This window comes from Pelophylax lessonae (genome assembly GCF_965119305.1).
Source record: "Pelophylax lessonae genome assembly, chromosome: 7".
In the NCBI taxonomy this organism is placed as follows: Eukaryota; Metazoa; Chordata; class Amphibia; order Anura; family Ranidae; genus Pelophylax; species Pelophylax lessonae.
In genome coordinates this window covers 106,856,687-106,881,686 of record NC_138774.1, presented here as the reverse complement: position 1 = coordinate 106,881,686, position 25,000 = coordinate 106,856,687, and the positions used below count along the sequence as shown (strand labels likewise).

At 40.6% G+C, this 25,000-nt stretch overlaps 1 protein-coding gene across 1 annotated transcript in view; it reads left to right on the top strand.

The window, feature by feature from the left end:
- The window catches only part of NSDHL (NAD(P) dependent 3-beta-hydroxysteroid dehydrogenase NSDHL), a 29,845-nt gene extending 21,054 nt beyond the window's left edge, over positions 1-8,791 (top strand). Inside the window, exons 5-8 of the mRNA XM_082264688.1 lie at positions 613-741; positions 2,488-2,630; positions 6,951-7,053; positions 8,443-8,791. Coding sequence (XP_082120814.1) covers positions 613-741; positions 2,488-2,630; positions 6,951-7,053; positions 8,443-8,775 — 708 coding nt within the window. The 3' untranslated portion in view covers positions 8,776-8,791. The remainder of the gene's footprint in view (positions 1-612; positions 742-2,487; positions 2,631-6,950; positions 7,054-8,442) is intronic.
- Positions 8,792-25,000: the final 16,209 nt, after the last annotated feature.

Here is a 25,000-nt window from a genome sequence, read left to right as displayed (position 1 = left end):
ATACAAGGTACATATATTGGATTGCATTTGATATGTTTTGAACATTTAAAAGAAAAAAATAGTAATATTTGAAAATTCAATTGCTTTGTATTCACTTCATGTATAGTAGTTGATTAATATTGTATAAATGATTCACCACAATATCTGTTTCAATGAACTTGATCAGTGGGTGTTGGGAGTTTCAGTCTATCCTTGGGGTGTCCCTGCCACCCCAGGGTGGAGGACACTGGGAGTTGTCACTGAACTGACATGTACAGGTGTGGGAGATGAGTACCAGTGGAAGGAAGGGCGCAGTGTTGCAAGTCACTACTGAATACTGATTACCTGCCTAATGACATTGTGACATCGGTAATCTCTCACTGTGATCAACTTGGGGGAAGGGGGGAGGCACAATTCTACTGAAATATGAATGTGTAATATTTATACTGGCTTGGCGTAGAATTCAGCAGCAATGCTGGCTAGCTGAGTCATCTCCATTGTGCAGTAAAGTGTCACACCTCACTCTCACATCTAGCTGTCTAAACCCTTTTACAAGAGGTGAGTTATACAGGAAATGTAAAGTAATTACTTTAGATCTTTAGCTCTTAAGTGTGTTTTTTTGTGTATTTCCAGAAGCTAGTGCTGACCAGCAGTGCCAGTGTTGTCTTTGAAGGCATAGACATAAAGAATGGCACAGAGGATCTGCCGTATGCCAAGAAACCCATTGACTATTACACAGAGACCAAGATCCTTCAAGAAAAGGTGAGCGTTCATGCAAATGCATGGTTACTGCATGGTCATTTCCTGCCTAAAATGAACAATTATGTCGCATGCAGTTTGTGAATATTGCATTCTTTAAAGCTGAACTCCACTCCAGTGCAACAGACACAAATGAATGCAGCTCTGTATTCATTAATACGTTATTACATTTTTCCTTTTAAATGCATAAGTACCTCAATTTGATTTGACATCGGCTTCTTATAGTCACTGTACAGCAGAGCTCAGACTGGGAAAGAGAGAAGCAGTACCAGTCATTTGTGCTATAGTGCTCATGGCTAACAAGGGACATGCTGATATGAGGAGAGTGCAGCATGGCATAGAAATTACATAATTTGGTCTGTTTCTCCTTTCACTGTCCAGTCACAGGCTCAGATAGAAAAAGACCTGTAGACGTAATCTAAATGCAGCAGAAAACCAATCAGATTGCCTGCTCTGCTGGACAGGGCTGTGCTTTGTAAATCTCAGCACTGGATGGACAGAGATACAGATCCTTTGGCAGGTGAAACAGCTCACATAGATTTATTTTATCTGTTTGTCTGGTGTTCATCTTTATTTAAAATATTTGAAAGTTGTTTCCTCCAGTTGACGCATCAGGCCCACAACCATTTCTAAATTGATCTGTATTGTGAACCTGGGGTATGCTCATGCATGTTAAAGCAACAAGTTCAGTTAATTGGACCCCCTCTTTCCCTTTTCCTATGCTCACTTTCTGTGTATTATTCCGCCACCCGTTCTCTGGCTGGTGTAAAGTCACAAAGCCCCATGTACACCGCAACTTTATGTGGTTAAAACTCAAACAATGCAAAGGACTCTCTCTGTGCCCGTGTAAAGTTGACCACAGACAGTTTTTTTTTTTTCAGCCAGCAGACTGAACGGAAAAAAAAATTAAAGAATCTTCCCCCCAGGGGCATTGTGTTGGCTGCAGCGGTTAATCGATAAATGTTTTTCAGTATATCCCTTAAACAGAAGTTGATTAAATGATTGACTTTTCTCAAGCAAGGCTGGCCACACAGTGATTGAAATCCATCCAGCCCCTGCTGAACTGCCCAAATTTTGATCAGTTTCTGGTCAGCTTAAGACAACCCGGTAGATTAACCACTGAGGCACCCAGCACTTCATCATGGAAGAATTAAAGCTGATCTCCAGGTTTTCTGTGACTTTAAATAGTTAATTTGGTCCAAGCAAACTATTTCCTTCACTAAGTGCTGCATTGGTTCTAAGCACTGTATGTACTGCATGTAACTTCAACTACATACAGTACATAGTACTGGGTCCAGCTGTGAGACAGACTTCCCATCTGATACCCGGAGCAATGCAGAGTTGGTCTAAGCAGCACTAAACCATTCATAGGCAGCTTTGTAGTCTGAATAAAAAGGAAGCTTCCTCTGATTGGCTGAGGGGGAGACCATGATGTCATCTGCCCGCCTCTTGTGATGTTTCTTTAGGTAGCAGTTGTTCCTGTTACAACCAAGAGCTATAGTGGAACCTGCCAGATACCATGGACTTCAAAGTCTGGGCTTCAGGGAAGCAGCTTGTACCTCTGTAGCCAAGAAATTCTTCCAAGATGAGCCAGCATTTAGCATATTTTTCACTCTGTGTATTTTTTTACATACGATATACTAAAAACAGTCTTGCAAAATTAATATAATTGCTCCAATAAATTGAAAGGTTCCATGTAATGAACACATTAACAATGCTTGATGAACATAATTAACTTGCTTCTTTCAGGAAGTTTTGGCCGCAAATGACTCACCAAATAACTTCTTGACTGTGGCTATTCGACCTCATGGTATATTTGGCCCAAGAGACCCCCAGCTGGTTCCAATAATGGTGCAAACTGCCAAAAGTGGCAAAATGAAAATTATGATTGGGTAAGTCGGGATAGGGGTTTGACCCTGGCTTCATATTAAGTGTGAGCTCTGCATCATTTACATCTTTGCTGCTTGCCAAATTTTAATATTGTTTCGTTAAAAAAAAAAAAAAAAAAAAAATCATCACTTTCCATGAAGGAAAAACATTAACTAATCTGGAAGAGTTAAAAAAAAAATAGAACTTTAAACTCCTCCTCTTTGCCATTGCTGCAGTGGTGCAATTTTAATGAAGTAGAGGAAAGCTAGAACCCCTGTCAGCTTTTTATTGCTATCTGTGTCCCTGTTGTAGATTTTCCTCTACTTTCTCTATGTTGGAACCTTTGCAACTGTGACAGTAATTGATATATCTCTATAACAGTGCCCCAGCTAGCAGTAAAAATCCCACAAGGGTTATAATCCGTCCTTACTCCTATCCACAACTGTGCTTACACGTTATTCATATTTATAGTACCCTGCTCATTAAAAATTTTCAGTTTTATGTCTTCTAGGTTAATAACATAGATTATGCTACATATGTAGTGCCATGTCATACTGGACACTGGTCTAAACAATCTATCCGCTTCACTAACATATAGAGCGGTTGTCAATGCTGTATGAACTGTATGTAGCCTCAGCTTCATACATTTTTACAGTGCTAAGTTCTGGCAGTGGGACGGGAACTTCCCATCATGCTCCTGGAATAAAATCAAGTCCGGCTGAGCACTGGTCAGCCATTTACAGGAAACGTTGTTGTATTTTCTAACCTAAGACAAGGCTTTCTCTGATTGGCTGATGCGGAGAAGCAGGTGCATGATGTCACGATCTCTGTCTCAAATCAGAAATCAGAAGAAGCCTTGTACTTACTGGGAAAATACAAAGCTTTCTCTGAATGGCAGAGCAGTGCTCGGCCCATCTATATTTTAATTCAGGAGTGGGATGGGAATTCCCCGTCCCGCTGCCAGAACTCCATGCTGTATACTGTATTATGTAGCTGAGGCTACATAGAGTTCATACAGCTCTGACAGCTGCTGCATGTGTTAGTGAAGGAAATAGTTTATTTAAAGTATAGGTTCACCATTGGTAAGATATTAAACCTGTATTTAGGGTGCAACATGTCTGCACCCCTCCAGACAACTGCTGTCAGTTTAAAAAGAGCACGGCCTTGCAGGGTGAGGTCCACATGGCCGCACCATTTACTCACAGTAATCTGTAAATGAATGAACTGCAACTTCCGCCTGTCACTGCAACAGATGGCTTCTAGTTCTCAATGCACTGTGAGGATGAAGGTGAGTGCGCTCATAATCCATTGATTCTGTAGGATCCTGCCACTACACCCGTGATCGGCTGCTCTGCAGGCTCCAGAAAAAAATAAATAATAAATGCTAATCTTTTTACCTGCAAAAATATGCATTTATTATATATAGCCAATTCCAAAAAAGTTGGGACACTGTACAAATTGTGAGTAAAAAAAGGAATGGACCAATTTACAAATCTCATAAACTTCTATTTCATTCACAATATAATATAGATAACATATCAAATGTTGAAAGTGAGACATTTTGAAATGTCATGTCAAATATTTGCTCATTTTGGATTTCATGAGAGCTACACATTCCAAAAAAGTTGGGACAGGTAGCAATAAGAGGCCGGAAAAGTTAAATGTACATATAAGGAACAGCTGGCGGACCAATTTGTAACTTATTAGGTCAATTGGCAACATAATTGGGTATAAAAAGAGTCTTTCAGAGTGGCAGTGTCTCTCAGAAGTCAAGATGGGCAGAGGATCACCAATTCCCCCGATGCTGCGGCAAAAAATAGTGGAGCAATATCAGAAAGGAGTTTCTCTGAGAAAAATTGCAAAGAGTTTGAAGTTCTCATCATCTACAGTGCATAATATCATCCAAAGATTCAGAGAATCTGGAACAATCTCTGTGTGTAAAGGTCAAGGATGGAAAACCATACTGGATGGCGGTGATCTTCGGGCCCTTAGACGGCACTGCATCACATACAGGAATGCTACTGTAATGGAAATCACAACATGGGCTCAGGAATACTTCCAGAAAACATTGTCGTTGAACACAATCCACCGTGCCATTTGCCATTGCCGGCTAAAACTCTATAGTCCAAAAAAGAAGCCAAATCTAAACATGATACAGAAGCGCAGGCGTTTTCTCTGGGCAAATGCTCATTTAAAATGGACTGTGGCAAAGTGTAAAACTGTTCTGTGGTCAGACTAATCAAAATTTGAAGTTCTTTTTGGAAAACAGGGACACCATGTCATCCGGTCTAAAGAGGACAAGGACAACCCAAGTTGTTATCAGCGCTCAGTTCAGAAGCCTGCATCTCTGATGGTATGGGGTTGCATGAGTGCATGTGGCATGGGCAGCTTACACATCTGGAAAGGCACCATCAATGCTGAAAGGTATATCCAAGTTCTAGAACAACATATGCCCCCATCCAGACGTCATCTCTTTCAGGGAAGACCTTGCATTTTCCAACATGACAATGCCAGACCACATACTGCATCAATTACAACATCATGGCTGTGTAGAAGAGGGATCGGGGTACTGAAATGGCCAGCCTGACGTCCAGATCTTTCACCCATAGAGAACATTTGGCGCATCATAAAGCGGAACATGCGACAAAAAAGACCTAAGAGAGTTGAGCAACTAAAAGCCTGTATTAGACAAGAATGGGACAACATTCCTATTCCTAAAATTGAGCAGCTTGTCCCTTCAGTCCCCAGACATTTGCAGACTGTTATAAAATGAAGAGGGGATGCCACACAGTGGTAAACATGGCCTTGTCCCAACTTTTTTGAGATGTGTTGATGCCATGAATTTTAAAATCAACTTATTTTTCCCTTAAAATTATACATTTTCTCAGTTTAAACATTTGATATGTCATCTATGTTGTATTCTGATTAAATATTGAAATGTGAAACTTCCACATCATTGCATTCTGTTTTTATTCACAATTTGTACAGTGTCCCAACTTTTATGGAATCGGGTTTGTAGATATATATACAGTATCTCATGAAAGTGAGTACACCCTTCACATTTTTGTAAATATTTTATTATATCTTTTCATGTGACAACACTGAAGAAATGACACTTTGCTACAATGTAAAGTAGTGAATGTACAGCTTGTACAACAGTGCAAATTTGCTGTCCCCTCAAAATAACTCAACACACAGCCATTAATGTCTAAACCGCTGGCAACAAAAGTGAGTACACCCCTAAGTGAAAATGTCCAAATTGGGCCCAATTAGCCATTTTACCTCCTCTGTGTCATGTGACTCGTTAGTGTTACAAGGTCTCAGGTGTGAACGGGGAGCAGGTGTGTTATATTTGGTGTTATCGCTCTCACTCTCTCATACTGGTCACTGAAAGTTCAACATGGCACCTCATGGCAAAGAACTCTCTGAGGATCTAAAAAAAAAGAATTGTTGCTCTATATAAAGATAGCCTAAGAAGAGTGCCAAGACCCTGAAACTGAGCTGCAGCACAGGGTACAAGACCATACAGCGGTTTAACAGGACAGGTTCCACCAAGAACAGATCTCACCATGGTTGATCCAAGAAGTTGAGTGCACGTGCTCAGCGTCATATCCAGAGGTTTGTCTTTGGGAAATAGACGTGTGAGCGCTGCCAGCATTGCTGCAGAGGTTGAAGGGGTACACAGGGTTATACATTTCTTCAGTGTTGTCACATGAAAAGATATAATAAAATATTTACAAAAATGTGAGGGGTGTATTAACTTTTGTGAGATACTGTGTGTATGAATGTGTATATATTTATATATTCTTCTTCTTATTATATATATATTTATATTTTTTTTAAAGTTCACTAAAACATTCAGTTAGGCTTTATTACTAACCATAATTTTGTATGGAAAATGCCTATTTGCCTGTATTCACCCTATAATGTCAACATTCACACAATATTATTATTAAAACACAGAGGAATTGCATTTACAAACATTCTACTTCTAGGGACATGCTCCCTGCATCTACATTTAACTGTGTTTACATGTGTTTATGGTATCTAATCTGCCCCTGGGAACATTGATTTCTTTGCAAGTAACCTGAACACATTTAAACGCAGGTAAGGATTCCAAATCTTTACATGAGTTTATAAAAATCGAATAAATCACATGTATGTCACTGCCTGTGTGGATAACGATGAAACCATTGGTTCTAGATGTTCAGTTTGATCTAGAGCCACAAGGAATTTATTGTCATGTCCCCATTCTTTCACCTTTTAGTAAATAGGAGAGTTGGCCACATCGGCTAATGTATTCACAAAGAAAGCCTTGCTTATTGCTATTCATTTGTTTCCAGGAATGGTCAGAATTTGGTGGATTTTACATACGTGGAGAATGTAGTACATGGTCACATTTTGGCAGCAGAATATCTACAAAAAGACTCTCCTTTATGTGGAAAGGTAAGTATTGCAGCACTTGCCTATTGTATTAACTTTTGTATGTTTTTTACTTTTCAGTGTATCTTTAACATAGAACTCCAGTCAAAAAGTCTGTAAAGCTGGCCATAGATGGATCGAATTTCTGTCGATTCGGCGGGGGCAGAGATTTGACTCATCTATGGGTAGGTAGGCTGCTTGTACCCAAGTCCACAGTCAGCCTGTCAGACTTTTTACTTGGAAATACTGCTGGCGGCTGTGGCTTTTGGCATTGTGCTCTGCAGGCCCGGAAGGCTTTTTTCCGGCTGAAGACCATAGCGATGTAGTAGCGATCTCCCCCATCAACACTGACTGTGTTGATGGCAAATCGAGAGATTTTTCTTCCGTTGTGGAAGGAAAGAAAATCACATAATCTATAGGCTGCCTAAAGTCTTCATTGTCTGAGTTCCCAGTGGGGATATTTTTCATTCATTTCCTGTAGTGTTAGTGGGATAGGAAGTTTTCCAGTGGAAAGAAAAGCACTCCAATTAGAGTAGGTAATTATAACCTCTTTAGTAGGGTTATAACCTCTTCCAATTGTTTTTTTTTTTCTGTCTCTTTTTATCCCAATGCCCAGACTATGGGCAATAAAGTATTTAACAAGGAGTAAAAAGCTTCAAAACAAGTTGCCCTGATGTCTGCTTGTACGGTCAAAAAATGAATCCTCAAAGTTCACAACAGAAACCCTAAACTCAGGTTTTAGTCCATTTCTAACAGCTTACAAATCTTGGGTGTTTGTTACATTAGATGGCTGACAGGCCGCTAAGATTCTGCTTTTCATAGAAAATAAAGTTGTGATTTCCATCCCTCTGTTGGGAATTTTGAAGATCAATTTCTCAACAGCGCCTATAGATACAGAGGTAAATGAGGGCTTGTTTAAAGCACTTTTACAGCTTTTTCCAATATGTAATTCGTGTGCATTGTCTGAGCACAAGCTCACTTTAACCTAAAAAAGAGTTGTGACTGATGTTCTAATGTAAATCTTGTTATAGTTTTTTTTTTTCCAAGTTTTGTCCCCTCTCTTTTAATATAGTAGGAGGTTAGAAAGAAAGGCATTAAAGCCGTTTTCCATGATACAAATGCAACTGTGAAAAGGAAATTAAAATCTACAGCATGATAATGAAAATACTTAAATTTAAAATAAGCTTAGGAAAATTGAAATTGCATTTCCCAGCAGATATAGTACTATTTAATGTAAACAATGTGAGGGGAGTTTATTAAGACTGGAACAGCTGTGCATAGCAACCAATCAGCTTCTAGCTTTTATTTTGAAAGGTTAACTAAAGAGCCAGAAGCTAAAAGCTGAATGGTTAATATGCACGGTCGGTTACTATGTTTTTTGTTTTCTTTTCAAACTCTCTTTCTCTTTACTAGGCCTACCATATCACGAACGATGAACCCCTCCCATTTTGGACATTTATTTCCCGCGTTCTGACTGGCCTGAATTACGACGCCCCCAAGTACAAGATTCCTTATTGGCTAGCTTACTACCTTGCTTTGTTTTTGTCCTTTTTGGTGTTTATTCTTAGTCCAATCATCAAAATCAAACCAACATTTACACCAATGAGAGTGGCGCTAGCTGGGACCTACCACTATTACAGCTGTGAGCGGGCCAAGAAAGACATGGCATACAAACCGGTGGTCAGCCTGGACCAAGCCATTGAGAGAACCGTTCAGAGTTATCCACATTTGAGAAGAGCAAGCTAGATTTCAGTTACCTCCTGCCTTTGAGATTTTCTAATTTAATTCATCATATGGGGCATTTAGTTGTGCTTATCACTTTTTTATAGTTTCAGAGTACACGTGGTCACACACTGGCTGAATATTTAATGCAAAAAAGATTCCAAGTGCTGTTCACAGTCACTGAAATGAGGCTCTGTCAATGAACAGGTGCTAGATGAGAATAATCTGTACAATTTAGTGTAGGGTCGGTCGCCCTGATGGGTTGCTGTGGGGGGAAATCAAATATCACAGAAACCAGGGCATTTGGTATATTATTGATACTAGAGCGTAAAGCAACACTGTCTCCTTGCCCGGACAGAAAAGTGCCAGTGTCTGTGAAACGTTTCCCACCACCCACTCATTTATACTCCCCTTTCTAGTGATCCACCACCACTTCTTCCTCTTATACAGCTGCAACCACAATGCCCAGTGTTTTCTGGTGTTGGAGCTCAGATGCAGTGGTTATGTTACCCCCTCCTCTATGTGACAATACTTGTGTCTAGTAATTGTCCTCTAGGCCCTGGCACTGCATCATAGGAGGAGGTCACATGATCACTCATAAACAGACACAGTTGCTTTGCCCTGAACTGGCACAGTGACAGTCAGTGTCTCTTTACAGGATACCTTTTTTTTAAAATATGGAGGCCTGCTGCTTACCTCTCCAAGAATGCTAGCTGCCTGGCTGTTATACTAATCGATCCTCTTCTTTACTGCCTGACTCCCTAACCTAAAAAAAGGTGTGCCAGAGCTCTGACTTCGATTTATGATCCTAATCAGCAAGTACTGAAGTCTGAGAATTGTCATCGATGCAAGACAAGTAGCACTTTCAGAAAGGGGTCAACAAGGGCAGCTCACATGTTTCCCTCACCGTAAGTCATCCGGACTGAAAATTCTATCATTTCTAGTTGCAATATACAAAAACAGTGTAGCGCTGCCTGTCATATGATACAAAACCAAAAAGTCTTGTTAAATATAGTTAATAAATCAGAAATAGAAAATTGTATTGGTTTTACTCCAGTTAACCTAAATTTCACTCTGCTCTAAAAACCATTCATGTACATTTTAATCTAGCCTCAAAAACTCTTTTTGGCCTAAGCCTGGCTATACATTATACAATTTACTTGTAGATTTACCAAAACCATATAATATAAGGTCAAACCTAAACACTTTAAATTTGTATGCAATCAGGCAGGCCCTTGCATTACATCATTAAACGTATACTTAAGTAAATTGAATAAGAAAATTGTATAATGCAGGGCCAGCTTAAAGAGGTTGTAAACCCTCTCTTATCATTTTTACCTATAGGAAAGCCTTTAATAAGGCTTACCTATAGGTATTGTAAATATCTCCTAAACTTTCACCGTTAAGAGATATTTACTTTTAATGCAGCCAATGACGTTATCGGCGCATGCGCGCTAAAGGAACGGCCACCCATGCCATTCCTTCAGAGCCCTGTGCTGTGAACGGAGGCTCCCACGCACATGCGCGGGAGTGATGTCATCGCACCTCTGGCCAATCAGATGGCCGGAGGACGCGAACTAGGAAGCAGGACAGCCGAACATGTCGGCCGTGTCTCTGCTGAGCGGGAGGCACTGCGGGGGCTTCATTCCAAGGTAAGTATTTTTTACAATGAGTTAGTACTAGCTCATTATGCCTTTGTCTTACAGGGGTTTTTTGGGGGCGGTTTACAACCTCTTTAAGACAAATATAACTATTAGATTTCACTCCATCCCCAGCACAATGTTGGACATAAAGATCTATGGTCACAATATTGAAGTGGAATTAATTTAAGAATGTCATTTGGGAATACACTGGTCGATTTCTCCTAAAGAGCGCAAATTGGAACCCTAAGAAAGATGCTAATATATAATTTAATCCAGACTGCGTTACATAAGAAAAATAGTGAATGAGCATTAACTACCACTTTAAACACTGCATACTGACACTGATAAATTTGGCCTGGGGCATTTAAGCTTTAGTGAGCTCTGGTTATGAAGGGCTTAAAAGCTACTGCTGCTTTAACAAACAGAAAACAAACTCATTTTGTTTCAAACTCAAACATATTTTGCACACCTTGATGAATTAGGGTGAACAAACGATGAAAAGCAAAGTTCTAAAGTAACAAAATAGTTGGCACCCCTTGCAGAAATCTATCAATTTGGAATAGATGAGTCCTTTAATAAAAAGAGGTTTGAACAGTGGGGTTGAGTCATTAAACATTCCTTTCACCATATGAGCATTCCAAAATACATATATAGACTTGCCTAATACAGTTAACCTGTCAGGAAAACTTTTGAGGGTGTCATTCTATTAGAACATTCAATTACTTTTATCAATCCGATATGAAGTTTCAAAAGAGGAAGGTGATCCCTTACTGGGCAAAGCACCAAGTGTGCTGAAAGGAAAACTGTACTGAAAGATTATGAAGGTCGCTATTTCTGAATTCTGAAAATTCCAGTTGCCTGGCTGTCATTCTGGTCTAATATCTTCAATGCTTTCTCAGTCATTGATTTAAAACCATGCAAATGAGATCTGTCTTCACTGGCTGCATGCTTTTACAAGGTCATACTCAGAAGCCACTTAATGCCCACCTATAGGTTCCTGTTTGTTTGTCATCTGTGTAATAATACCACATTGTCAAGGCAAAACCAGGCAGGCTGAACCATGAAAAATCAAACAGATCCTTCATCCATGCCAAACAGCGTGGATGATGGAATCTCAACTCCCAGTTGTAGAATGCAAACAGCCACAGCACATACAACTGGCTGAATATCCGAATGGTGACTACATCTGATAGGATGCAGCCACTGGGGGCGATTTATTATGACTGGTGCACACAGAATCTGATGCAGCTGTGGCTAGTAACCAATCAGCTTCTACTTGCTTTGACAATAAGCCCTCATTCACAGTGAGATGAACTCAGATGATTTCAAAGCCGCATTTCAGACTTGAAAGACATCTGTGTGGGTTCATACACAGATGTCTATTGAAATCACCCCCGAAATCGCCAAAAATAGTGCAGGAACTACTTTTGGAAATTAGTGCCCCAAAGTCGGTGTCTCACCGATTGGGACGCTCCCATTGCTGGCAATAGGCTGGGATTTGACCTGTCAAATCGCATGTTATATCGTGCCGATGTGAATGGGAGATTAAACCTGAAAGCTGATTGGCTACTTTTCACACCTGCATCAGTTTTAATAAATCTTCCCCACTGTTCAGACTATAATTTTCAAGTGGCACCTTCAATTTATCAATGAAATTTTGTATGGCAAACTTAAACCTGTTACTTTGCTTGGTAAGGAAAAAGTTCATAAAAGAAAGGAAAAGGAGGCGCAAACACCTAGTGCATTACCCGTGGTACTGTTTAAAAGAATTTAATAAAATGCTGAATGCATACTCACAAACATGAAGAATTAAAATCGCATTGCAAATTCCCGTCACCCGTGTGTTTGGACCATGTCCTGGAAATTGAGACCGCTAAAGCATATCGGGAGTCAAGCTCCCTTCCTCTGAGCTCTGAGGAAGGGAGCTTGACTCCTGAAACACCCGAAACGCGTTAGAGGTCGCAATTTCCAGGACATGGTCCAAACACACGGGTGACGGGAATTTGCAATGTGATTTTAATTTTTCATGTTTGTGAGTATGCATTCAGCATTTTATTAAATTATTTTAAACAGTACCACGGGTAATGCACTAGGTGTTTACGCCTCCTTTTCCTTTCTTTTATGCATTCGTTTGGAGTTCCCTGCCTGAGGAGAGCAGCACGCCAGTCTTCCCCTTCGGAGTGAGCGCTTGGCTAATATATCTGTAAGGAAAAAGTTCACTTTAAGTGTAAATAACGCTTCAATGTTCCTGCATCATCCATTGACTGTTCACGTTCAGTATTAGATTTCCTATTATACAGAAGGCGACTACTGTTGTGTTACCATTCCTCAGCTGTATATGTTCATACTGATTATTTGTCTTAATTATTGTAAAGGAAATAATTGTAATTAAACAGTTTCTTGAAAATGTAATTGAAGTATTATTTAACCTTGTGCCGCTAGCATATTGTTTATCTGTGGCAGCAGGATGGGTGGCCCCTAATGACCAGTAGCCACACAAATACATCCACCAGGCTTCTGTCACTGTTTGCAATCCAGCTGGACATGGCTTCTGGTTATGTGAACTCTGACTGCCAATCAGCTTCCGATTCCCAGCGTTCACACCCAGTTTTAGGGCTGCCAGGAGTGGCAAGTTTTATGAAAATATTCCAACATATTTGCACAGTTCATTCTGTGAAAAAACATATTTCTATATTGATATACAGGGAAATTGCTGATTTGACTATTCAGATACAAGTCTAGCGTGAGTACTTGCCTTTGTTGAAAAGTAAAGCCTCATGCACACTGAGCATTTGAATTCCTCCAATGAATGCCTTTTACTCCTGGCTGGAAAAAGGAGCTTAAAAAAATACATGCCTTAGGCTGGGTTCACACTTGTGCGATGCGGAAACCAACATGATTCCTGTGCAGGTTCCCGCATCGCACCTGAATCGCCAGCGGTTCACACTGACATCTGCGAACCGATATGGGGGTCAATGTAAAGGTAATGACACCCCCAGACCGGTTCGCAGATCGAACTGTGAAATGGTGCAGATATCAGATCACATAGGTGTGAACACCCATGCAATCCAATTCCAGTGTGGGCCAATAAAAAGGGGCTTGCACCATTTTGGTGTGAATGCAATGTGATTTTGAATTCACATCGCACAAATATCGCATGTGATCTGAACAGCAATGCAGTGCGAATCACATGCGATGTCTGTGATTGCACAAACGTGAACCCTGCCTAAAGTTACCTATTGCACACGTGGTTTGACATGTCAAGCTTTTGAGCATTTATGGAATCCACTGGTCAGAATATTCATTTTATTCTGGCCATCGGCATTATTTAGCTGTCAGTCGCTAAACCGGTGCCTATGTGTGCAAAAACACCTAGGCTAACATAGAGGTGTATTTACAGGCAGAAATAAAAAAAAAATCCAAACGCCTGTAAAAGTGGTGCTTTTTAAGCCTTGTGTACATGAGCCCTAAAGTGTATCTAAAACAAAGAATAAAAATGTAATATGTTGCAGCTTACCAGTCCTTTTTTGTGGTGGCTGCATTCATTTCAGGCTTCTTTTCTTTTTATCTTTTTTCACCTGATCTTGCCAGCAGTTTTTTTGTGCTATAAATAAAAAAAGACCAAAAGTTTTGTGAAAAAACACCTTTTTCTTTGTTTTTGTGCCATAACATTGTGCAAACTAGTCATTTTTCTTCATAAATTTTGGCCAAAATTTATACTGCTACGTATCTTTAGTAAAAAAAAAAAAAAAAAATCCCTGTATATTATTTGGTCTTTGTGAAGCTTATAGAGTCTACAAGCTATGGTGCCAATCATTGAAAATTGATCACACCTGATGCCTATCTCATTTTTTGAGACACTAACAAGCCAGGAAAGTACAAATACCCCCCAAATGACCCCTTTTTGAAAATTAGACATTCCCAAGGTATTTAGTAAGTTGCATGGTGAGTTTTTTTAAGTTGTAATTTCTTCCCACAATTTTTTGCAAAATTAAGATTGTTTTTTTCCTTACAAAACTGTTGTATTAACAGGGTATTCCTCTTACACAACATAGGCATACTTGCAACTACACCCCAAAACATATTCTGCTACTCCTCCTGAGTATGGCGATACCACATGTGTGAGACTTTTACAGCCTGGCCACATAGAGAGGCCTAACATGCAGGGAGCACCATCAGGTGTTCTAGGGACATAAATTACACATCTAATGTCATGATGACCTATCGCACTTTTGAAGGCCCTGGAGCACCAGGACAATGGAAACGCCACAAATTGACCCAATTTTGGAAAACAAACACCCCAACGTATAATCTATGAGGCATAATGAGTCTTTTGAACGTGTCATTTTTTTTCCACAAGTTTTTGGAAAATGTGGAAAGAAAATGAAAACGCATTTTTATTACACAAAGTTGTCCATTTATACAATATTTCTAACCCATAGCATGTACATAGCAACAATTGCACCCCAAAAATCATTCTGCTACTCCATGTGTGAAACTTTTACACAGCCTGGCCACATCCAGAGCCCCAACATTCAAGCAGCACCGCCAGGTGTTCTAGAAGCAAAAAATACACATCTAATTTCCTGACAACCTATCATTTTTGAAGGTCCCTCATATTTCTAACACATAGCATGTACATACCAAGAATTACACTCCAAAATAAATTCTATTGAGGAAAGGGTAAAAAAAAAAAAAAAAGTATTACCTGTGGTTTTAGCAGTGCAGTTGTCCATAGTGAAGACCATTCGGTCCAGGCAGCAGTCAGGGACATGCTTGGCAACAACAATAGTAATTATCCAGGCAGCAGGCAGGAATATTGTCAATTGCCAGTACAGGGATATTGTCAGCATAGCCAAAGCATTTGTCCAAAGGAATGGTCCAGGCAGAGACATGGTCAGCACAGCCATAATATTGGTCCTGGTACACTGTTACCAGCAGACACTCATTATCGTACCGCTGTCCAGCCCTTCATAAACATACTGCCTCTTGCTACAGCTAATTATTCCCATAGTGCAGGTAGCAGGCCGAGGTGTGGTCAGTTCATGCGGCAGGCATGATGGCAGTAAGTCAGCAGCAGGCTGAGGGCCTTGGTCAGGTAAGACCTGGGCACAGGGGTAGAGGCTTCTCCCACCCAAATCTCTTTGAGGACTCCAGACCCTAATCCGAACATTACAAAACCTGGAGAAAACCAAAAAATTAGTTTTCTCCATTCAGAAAAACAATTCCGGAGCCCATCACATATCTGAGACCCCTGTGTTCTACAGTAGCAGGACAACAAGTCAGTCCAAGTGGTAGACAGAAGCATAGTCGATAAAACAAGCCCGGGTCAGTTCACGTGGAAGCAGTCCAAATGGTAGGCAGAAGCGTAATCGATAAAACAGGCCAGGGTCAGTTCACATGGAAGCAGTGCAAACAGTAAGCAGAGGCATAGTCGAAAAACAGGTCAGTTCACGTGGAAGGCAGTGGCATGGTTATTTGAGGAAACATGGAAAATGGTCAGCACAGATGATAAAAATGGGGAAATGATTAAAAAGATGGGCTAATATTTTAGGAATGTGTGATAAAGTCGAATGCATTCTCCAATGCATAGGCCGCGTTGGGAGGGACACTGGGGACAATGATAGCTGGTATCTCTTTGAAATCCTCTTTTGCTGCATACGCGACATCTTTTTGGTGTCTTCAGCCTGCTTCAGATGGTGGAATGTTGTCTGGGAAGTGGAGCTCATGAAGTCGGCTAACAGTATCAGAGCAAAGGTTTTCTGGAGGGGGTCTTTGTTGATAGATGAGGGACGTGGCGATTTCTTTGATGAATTTTAGGAAGGGGGTGGGGCTTTTCATGGATTTTTTCTAGAAATATATTGTTTTATTCCTAGCTGGCCTGTAAAGTGTACCAGGGACTCATCCACACATATGTTCTGATCAGGGACATATAGTTCTTCAAATCTTTGGGGGGGGGAAATTGAGTGGGCGAATTTTACATAATTTGTCATAATTTGGATGGTTTCAGGGAGGGCACTGGGTGTTGTCGTTGAAGTGAAAGAAGCGCATAATCATCTCATATCGGAACTTGGACATTACGGCAGAATACATGGGCATGTGGTGGATGGGGTTTGTGGCCCAGTAGGCATTTCCTTCATTTTTTTTTTGTAAGCCCCATGTTTTAGGTAATGCTCATAAACTATTTGAACTCCTCCCAAGTCAAATCTCTCCACTCAAACGGACGGGCATAGGATGAATGGGGGTTGTTTGCAATATACAGTAAATCCCCCTCCATCGCAGGGGTTACGTTCCAGACCAACCCGCAATAAGTGAAAATCCACAAAATAGAAATACCCTATTCAAATACACTCTAGGCATGTTTTTATAACTGTCACTGTACTATTAAAAGCATTTTAAGGCCTTTAAACACACTTTTAAAACAATAGAAACACATTTAAACACATAAAAGATACTGAGAGACAGAGCAAGAGCAATAAAAAACACAAAAATATTTAATTAACAATGATTTAATTAGTAAAATAATATAAATAGGTCTTACAGAAAAAAACGTGAAATACTGGGATGGCAAAAACTGAACCGCGATATAACAGGGGTTTACTGTACTGCTGGGCATATAGATCGGTCTGGTTCACAATAAATTCCAGCAAAGTGTTGGGCAAAAATAAATAAAGAATCACAGCGGAAGTGGTCATGGGAGGTCGTGCCCCGTGAGCCTCGTGTGAGACTCCCTCCCTTGTCAGCAACCCAGCCGAAAAATGCTCCGAGAGAGCCGCATGTAATCCGCGGCGTGAGGACGGCGCGCCGCAGGGACATCCCCTCGTCCAACTCGCCTACCCTTGCCTACCCCGGTTAGCCGTGAGCGGTAAGAGCGCAGAGTCAGAACTCAGGCGCCAGCCGCGGACAGCCTGCCAAGCAAAGGACCGGAGCCAAAAGCAGGACGCACACGGCGTGGCCCCACACACCCGAAGCCCTGCACTAAGAGAAGGGAGAGATCGGGAGTGAGGCAAGTGCGGTGGTGGGAGAGAACGTCACAAACCCAGGTGGAGTGGAAGCCCCCGCAATTGAACCCCGAATCCCTGGGTACAGATTGCGTGAGAGCCCTACAATATATGCCCCACTCAACTTTCTGGGCTGTATGATCGAATACAGGCAATTGGAGAAGAACATAATCCCAGATGCACAGGATACACCCAAAGACAGAGAACTGGAGAACGGAGCCCCCCTTCTTCAAACCGTGAGTGAAACCCCCTGACATCTATTGAGAATATATGAATAAATTAAACTGCCAGAGTTCTCAACAGTGTAGCATAAATATACGGCTACGTGGGAGACAGACCTGGAAGGGGATAGAAGAGGACGTGAATTGTAAAACTAGAAATAAAGTTAACTGCCCCTTATTACCAGTGGACTGATAGAAAGCAAAGGGGAGAGGCTAACACAGGTCTGGAACATTGGGAGGAACCGGTAAATGCTGAAGTTGTGATGAGGGGTACATAAACCTGGGAACACACACGGTTTGATAAAGTACTCCAGAAAACGGAAGGGTGCCCCTGATTGCTACATCACTGAACTATTTCCCGTAAGATAAAGAACTAGTATGACACTTACAAAAAAACGCACACTGGGAAAACCCCTGGGAAACCAGAAGGAGAGATAAGGAAATTTCTTTCTACTAGCCTAAACACCACAACAGCAGGCAATATGGCGGAGATGGGGGACACACAGACAGAGTGGGAATCTAGTGATATTACAGACTCTAGAGCCACGTCACCCCTAGAGGAAAGGGACCTGCGGCCAGACCCCAAATTCCAAAAAGAGCAAACTCTACCCTCCCCGAACGCCCAGTGGTCAGCGCAAATGGCGGAATTTAGAGCCATGATTAGCTCGCTTCCGACCAAAAAGGATATGGAACTGCTAGTGAATCGGGTGGAGGAGTCACATAAAAAGGAAATTCAGCTCATTAAAATAGAGCTTCAAGTAATGTCCTCTAACCAAAGAAAGGAAGACGCAGAAATTGCTGCAATAAAAGAACGGCTAGCAGTATTGGAGAGAAAGGTAGATCACCAGAGTGAAAATGAGGCTAGGGTACAACTTCAGATGGAAGATATGGAGAATCGAAGCCGTTGCAATAATTTAAGAATTCGAGGCCTGGCAGAGTCACTGAAAGACACACAGTTGGAAGACACAGTGAACAACTTATGGAAGGAGATTATGGGGGCAAGCTGCCCGGGTAAAATAGAGTTCGACAGAATTCATAGGGCTCTCGGCCCACTGAAGAGAGACCAGGAAAGACCAAGAGACGTAATATGCAAATTGCATTATTATGCCCAGAAAGAACTGATACTGAGGTTGGCCCGGAACACTAGAGAGTGGAAAATGGAGGGAATGACCATTCAGGTTTTCTCAGATATCTCTAAAGGAACTCTAAAGAGAAGAGCTATGCTGAAACCCATTTTGGAATTAGCTAAACGTGAGGGATGCATATATAGATGGGGGTTCCCGTTTACAGCAACATTTAACAGAGATGGCCGTTTCTTTACGTTGCGCAATTTTCAAGATCGGACTGCTTTGTTTGACTTCCTAGGGGTCCCAGCGATAGAGATCCCTAATTGGTTAGGGAAAATCAATGGGAACCCGCTTAGAGACCTTCCGCAAACCCGAGAGAAGGAGGGGAGGAGGGTGGGAAGGGATTAGAGTTTTAGAGACACCAGTCTAGGGGCCATGAGGGACCAGACTTCTGGGGGGTACCGGAGATCAGTAAGGTTGAGAATGGACGCAACCCTGTTAGTGGTGAGAGGGGAGGGGTCTAAGATGAAGGGGATAGATCCCCTCGGCTACACCCCCCCCCTGTTTACTATATGGAGGAGATTTGGGGGTGTTATAAGTTTTTTTCCTTTTTCTTTTTTTTTTTGTTTTTGTTGGTTTTTTGTTTTTTTGTTTTTTTTTTTTGTTTTTTGTTTTTTTTTTTTTTTTTTTTGTCTTTCGCACCCAAGAATATATGGAAATAAGGGGAGTTTCCGCACTAATGTAATAACTCTGAATAGGAGTGTTTTTCTAATATTTTTTTTTTTTTTTGCACTAAGATTATATGAAATTTAGGGGTATATTTTTTTTTCACTATATTAACTGTCAAGAGTACTGTTGTGGTTATGTTTTTGGGTTTTTTTTTTTTTTTTTTGGTTATGCACCAAGAGTACACAGAAACTAGAGAAATATTTTTCACTAACGTATAAAAATTATAATTGAAGTGTTGTTGCAACCTCTTGCGGGTTTTTTTTTTTTTTCCCCTTCTTGCTCACTTATTGCACTAAGAGGAGATGGAAATTAAGGGGTAGATTAGTTTTCACTGCATTAACTTTCAATATATTTTTTTTTGCACAGGACGGATTTGGGGCACACCAGCCCTTATTAAGTAGAGCTACAAGGGATTTGAGAAAATGGGAAATCTACGTTTTATTGAGTTACTGTTATTCAGGGAGTGGGTGTTTTTTTTTTTTTTTTTTTTTTTTTTTTGGGTTGTCTTATGTAGCAGTATATAATAGAGCTCAGAATTGAACATAGAATATGCCAACAGAGGGTATGGTAAGCTTGGGTGACTAGACCCCCCAGACCCCCGCTCTAAATTAATAGACTTCTGAAACTCAATTGGAAAAGGGAGATAGAGAGATTTAGTATCACAAGAGGAAAAAAGAGCGGATTAGGATGATTAAATATGAAAGCTGCATTTGGTATAGGCCCTGTTTTAGCGTTGCTGACCTCCTAATCCCCCAGGTTTTTAATATTATATGCTCCTTTTTTTTTTTTTTTTTTTCTTTGTCTCATGATGAATTCAGGGTACAATACCCCATATTAGGATACATAGTCGGGTAGTAATTATTAGGTGCACTTAAGGGTTTCCTTTTTTTTTTTTTTTTTTGCACAGGATTAACTAGGGGCATACTAGCCCCTACCAAATAGAATATAAGGGATTTGAGAGAATGGGAGAGTCACGTGTTATTGAGTTATTGATATTTAGGGGGTGGGGTTTTTTTCTTTCTTTTTTTTTTTTCTTTCTTTCGTAGCTGTTTAGGGGGAAGGTATGGTTAGACATCAAGGCTCTAAGATAAACTAAGACAATATAGAGGTATAAGAGGGCAATAATTGAGAGACATAGGAACAAGGGGGATGAGTGGGGAGAGAGGCCCGGAAGAGGGGAAAGAAATTTTTGGTGGGTAGACATAAAGAAATAAAAGTAAACAAGCATATAAATAAGTATAGGGAGGGAGAAACGGGGACAGAGGGAATTGCCTTAGGTATTTCCTTTAAAAGTTAGAACACACAGGGTGCGGTAAAACGCTGTGTGTTAGAAGGATTCAATAATCCGACCTGGGATCTGACCGGGAAGAGCTACTAGCCAACCCGTGAGGGTAAAGATCCACAGGGAAGGGCACGAGAGTGAATGAAATAGTGTGAGGTGATCGAATAAAAGATTGAGTGAGTGGTTGTGTTGTGAGATTCTTTTTTTTTTTTTTTTTTTTTTTTTTTTTCTTCTCTCTCTCTATCTCTTCCCCCCCCCCCTCTTACCTACCGGCCCCTCAGTTTCTGTTTAAGCACTACAGCTCGTCAGGTAGAATGGAAAATATAAAAATTGTCTCAATCAATGCAAAGGGTCTAAACACACCCGAAAAAAGGCGAATATTATTCGCAGAACTCAAAAGAGTGAAGGCAAATATAGCATTCATACAAGAGACGCATTTTAGATTGGGGAACTTACCATATCTAAAAAGCAATGCATTCCCATACATATATCACTCAATCTTCCCACAATCAAAATCAAGAGGGGTATCAATATTAATTGATAGTAAGGTGCCATGGCAGCTGGAGGAGAAACTATGCGACGACAGCGGTAGATATCTCTTCCTAAAAGGGAAAATAGGAGAACTGCAAATGACATTTGCAACACTATATTCTCCTAACAAGCAACAGGACAGATTTGTCGCTAAAATATTGAATGTACTCAGAGAATTTACTCAAGGCCAATTGATTCTGGGAGGAGATTTCAATACACCCCTGTCTCCCATGGTTGATGCCTCCAGAACCAAATCTACTTCATCGGCTGAGATGTGTCGGCGGATGAGGAAGAATATACATAAAGAACAATTGATAGATGTATGGCGCCTCCAACACCCAACTGAAAAGGAGTATACTTTTTTTTCGCACCCACATGGCACCTACTCGAGAATAGATTTTTTTCTAGTGCCGCATGCCCATCTCTTAGCGGTAAAACACACGGACATCGACAGCATTTCATGGTCAGACCATGCAATGGTGTCGATGATCTATAACATTTCTTCAGTCAAATCAACTAAACAAAGATTCTGGAAACTAAATGAAAGTTTACTACAGATAGAGGAAGTAAGATCAGAGGTACAAAAAGAACTTAAGGATTACTTTGATCGTAATGATATACCGGGCTGTGCGATAGGTACATTATGGGAGGCACATAAATCAGTGATAAGGGGAATCTTAATTAAACATGGGGCAAGATTAAAAAGGGAAAGGAATAAACAATTACTAGCATTATTGGACAAGCTTAAAATATTAGAAACAGAACACAAACAAAAAAAGGAAAATATAACAATAGGGGAATTGACCCTCGTAAGAAAGCAAATACTCGACTTAATGCATTATAAAGCTAAAGCAGCAATACAAGTATCAAAGAAAATTATGTACGAGTCAGGGAACAAATGCGGAAAAACGTTAGCAAGATCAGTGCATAATCAAAAAGTAAGATCCTATATCCCACAAATTGTCTCCCCGGAAGGAGTTAAAAAAATATTGCCGGGTCAAATAACGGAGGAATTTAGGAATTTTTATTCAGTGCTGTATAACCTGCCGGAAATAGGAAAAGAGCAAAAGGAAATAGATGACTATTTGGTACAATCAGGAATACCAAAACTCTCCGAGGAAGATAAAGAGGATCTAGAAAGACATATTTCACAAAAAGAAATAGAACAAACCATAAAAAGTATGAAAAATGGTAAAGCGCCAGGCCCAGACGGCCTGTCTCCACAGTACTTCCATGTATTGGCCCCCATTTTGGGACCATACATGGAGAGACTGTTTAATGAGAGAGGCCCAGAGGGAACACTTTCTAGGGATACATTAACGGCTTATTTGACGTTAATATTGAAAGAGGGTAAGGACCCTTCGAATTGCGGAAGCTATAGGCCCATTTCGCTCCTGAACCTGGATTTAAAAATCTATACAAAAATTATAGCGGCAAGACTGGCAAAGGCACTTCCCAAAATAATACATTTAGACCAAGTAGGCTTCATGGCGGCGAGGGAAGCAAAGGATAGTACCACTAGAGTCCTTAATCTAATTCATATAGCTACCAAAACAGAAACACTGTGTATCGTATTGAGCACCGACGCAGAAAAGGCCTTCGACAGAGTTGAATGGACCTTCATGCAGTCGGTGCTCAAGTATATAGGAGTAGGAGAAATAATGCGCGAGAGAATAGCTAGGGTATATTCTAACCCAACTGCAAGAGTAAAGGCAAATGGGGTGCTATCGGAACCCCTGAGCATAAAAAATGGCATGAGACAGGGGTGCCCACTGTCCCCCCTGTTATTTGTGCTGACATTAGAGCCTCTTTTGAACAAAGTCTGATTAAACCAGGATATAAAAGGAGTTAAGGTAGGTAAGGAACATTATAAGACTGCAGCTTATGCTGATGATTTGCTGTTTACGTTGACGGAGCCAGAAATGTCGCTTCTAGTTCTCCTGGAGGAAGTCAAACAATATGGAGAATTATCAAACTTCAAAATAAATTATAAGAAATCTGAAGCAATGGGTGTGGGAGTATCAAAAGCAAGTAAGGACAGATTAAAGAGCAATTTCGGATTTGCATTGGTAGAGAAAGCAGTGAAATATCTAGGGACTCACATACCCGCAAAGCTAGCCCAGATATATGAACTAAATTTCACCCCCCTGATTGGAGAGACAAAGAAAATCCTGGAACAATGGAGGGGAGGCCTCCACTCATGGTTTGGAAGAAGCAACCTGATTAAAATGAATGTTTTGCCAAAATATTTATACATTATGAGAGCTCTCCCAGTTAATATTCCTAACAGTTTTTTCAGAATTATGCAGGGTGTGTTTGGAGGATATATCTGGGCGGGTAAAAAACCACGTATAGTGCGTAACATTATAACACTTCCCAAAAATATGGGTGGGTTAGCCATACCTGATCTGCGTAGATACTACCATGCCATCCATTTAAACAGAATAATGGACTGGTGGCATCATCAGGAAACGAAAAGGTGGGTCCAAATGGAACAAGCTCAAACGACGATCTCATTAAAAAGAGCAATTTGGTGCTATAAGACACTTCCCAAATCCTTGAAAACACATCCTCTGTTGGGAAATACAATAAAAATAGGATATCTGCAGACCCTGAGACAAAACCTAACTTCATTCGAATCTCCTTTATACCCGATTTTGGGAAATCCCGAATTCCCCCCAGGCTTAGAGAGACAACATTTTAAAAAACTGTGGGAAACAGGACAAGATGGCATCAAAACTTTTACGACTCACCAGATGTGGCCCCCAATTAGTAGATTAACAGATGTGGAGGGACCATATAAGTTACTTTTATGGGAAGCATTCCAAGTGCGACATTTTTTAGAGTCGTTGCCGGAACCGGAAAAATGTAAGAAACCACTGACACATTTTGAGAAACTATGGGCCTGATTCATAGTACGGCGAATTGGCGTTTCGGCGTGATTTTGCGAAGCGGCGATTATTTAAGTCTGAAATTGGCATTCAAAGAACGGCGGGCGGAAAATAGCGCCTAGTGTGAGATTCATTAAGATGCAATATGGTCAGAGCGCGACTTAAAACCACGCCAGCTAAAAGCTCGACTAAAGTTTAGCCAAATTTTCCCCTGTACCCCCAAAAATCCCAAATCACTGTGGAAGGTGTGGAAGTCAATTTGGAGATGACTTGCGTTTAAAAAATCTCAAAAACTGACTTAGAAAGAGAGATATCTGCGAAAGTGTGGAAAGGTTAAACAGCTCCTCCAGCCGCGAGCTGCGAACTCGCGAATGTGCGCATGCGCAACGCCAAATTGGCTCAAAAAATTTCGCCAGCGCGATTTTGGGTCAATTTTTTTTTTGAATACCGCTTGCAAATCCGCTGTCTCGCCCATAGAAAATGGCAAAAACCGGCGGAATTGGAAAAACATGCACACTTCCAACAAGGGATCCTTTAGTAAACACCATCACATTCCATACACCTTTCCTGCTAACTCCGAAATCATAGCAGTCAAATCTACAGTGTTTATATAGAACCTCCACATTCTCTGAAAAAACCCACAAAATATTACATTGGGGAATTGGTCGTCAGATAGAAAAAAAATAGATGTAAAACATATTTCAAAGAAAGATTATTAGCATTTCACACATATCAAGGAAATGTCACAATTTTGACAATATTTTATGTGTTTCCAAAGAATGTTTTTAGAAATATATTGCAAATACTACCTTTTCTTCCATATGGGTATGGCCAAGTGTTACCATTTTACTACACATTTAACTGAAGGTATATATATATATATA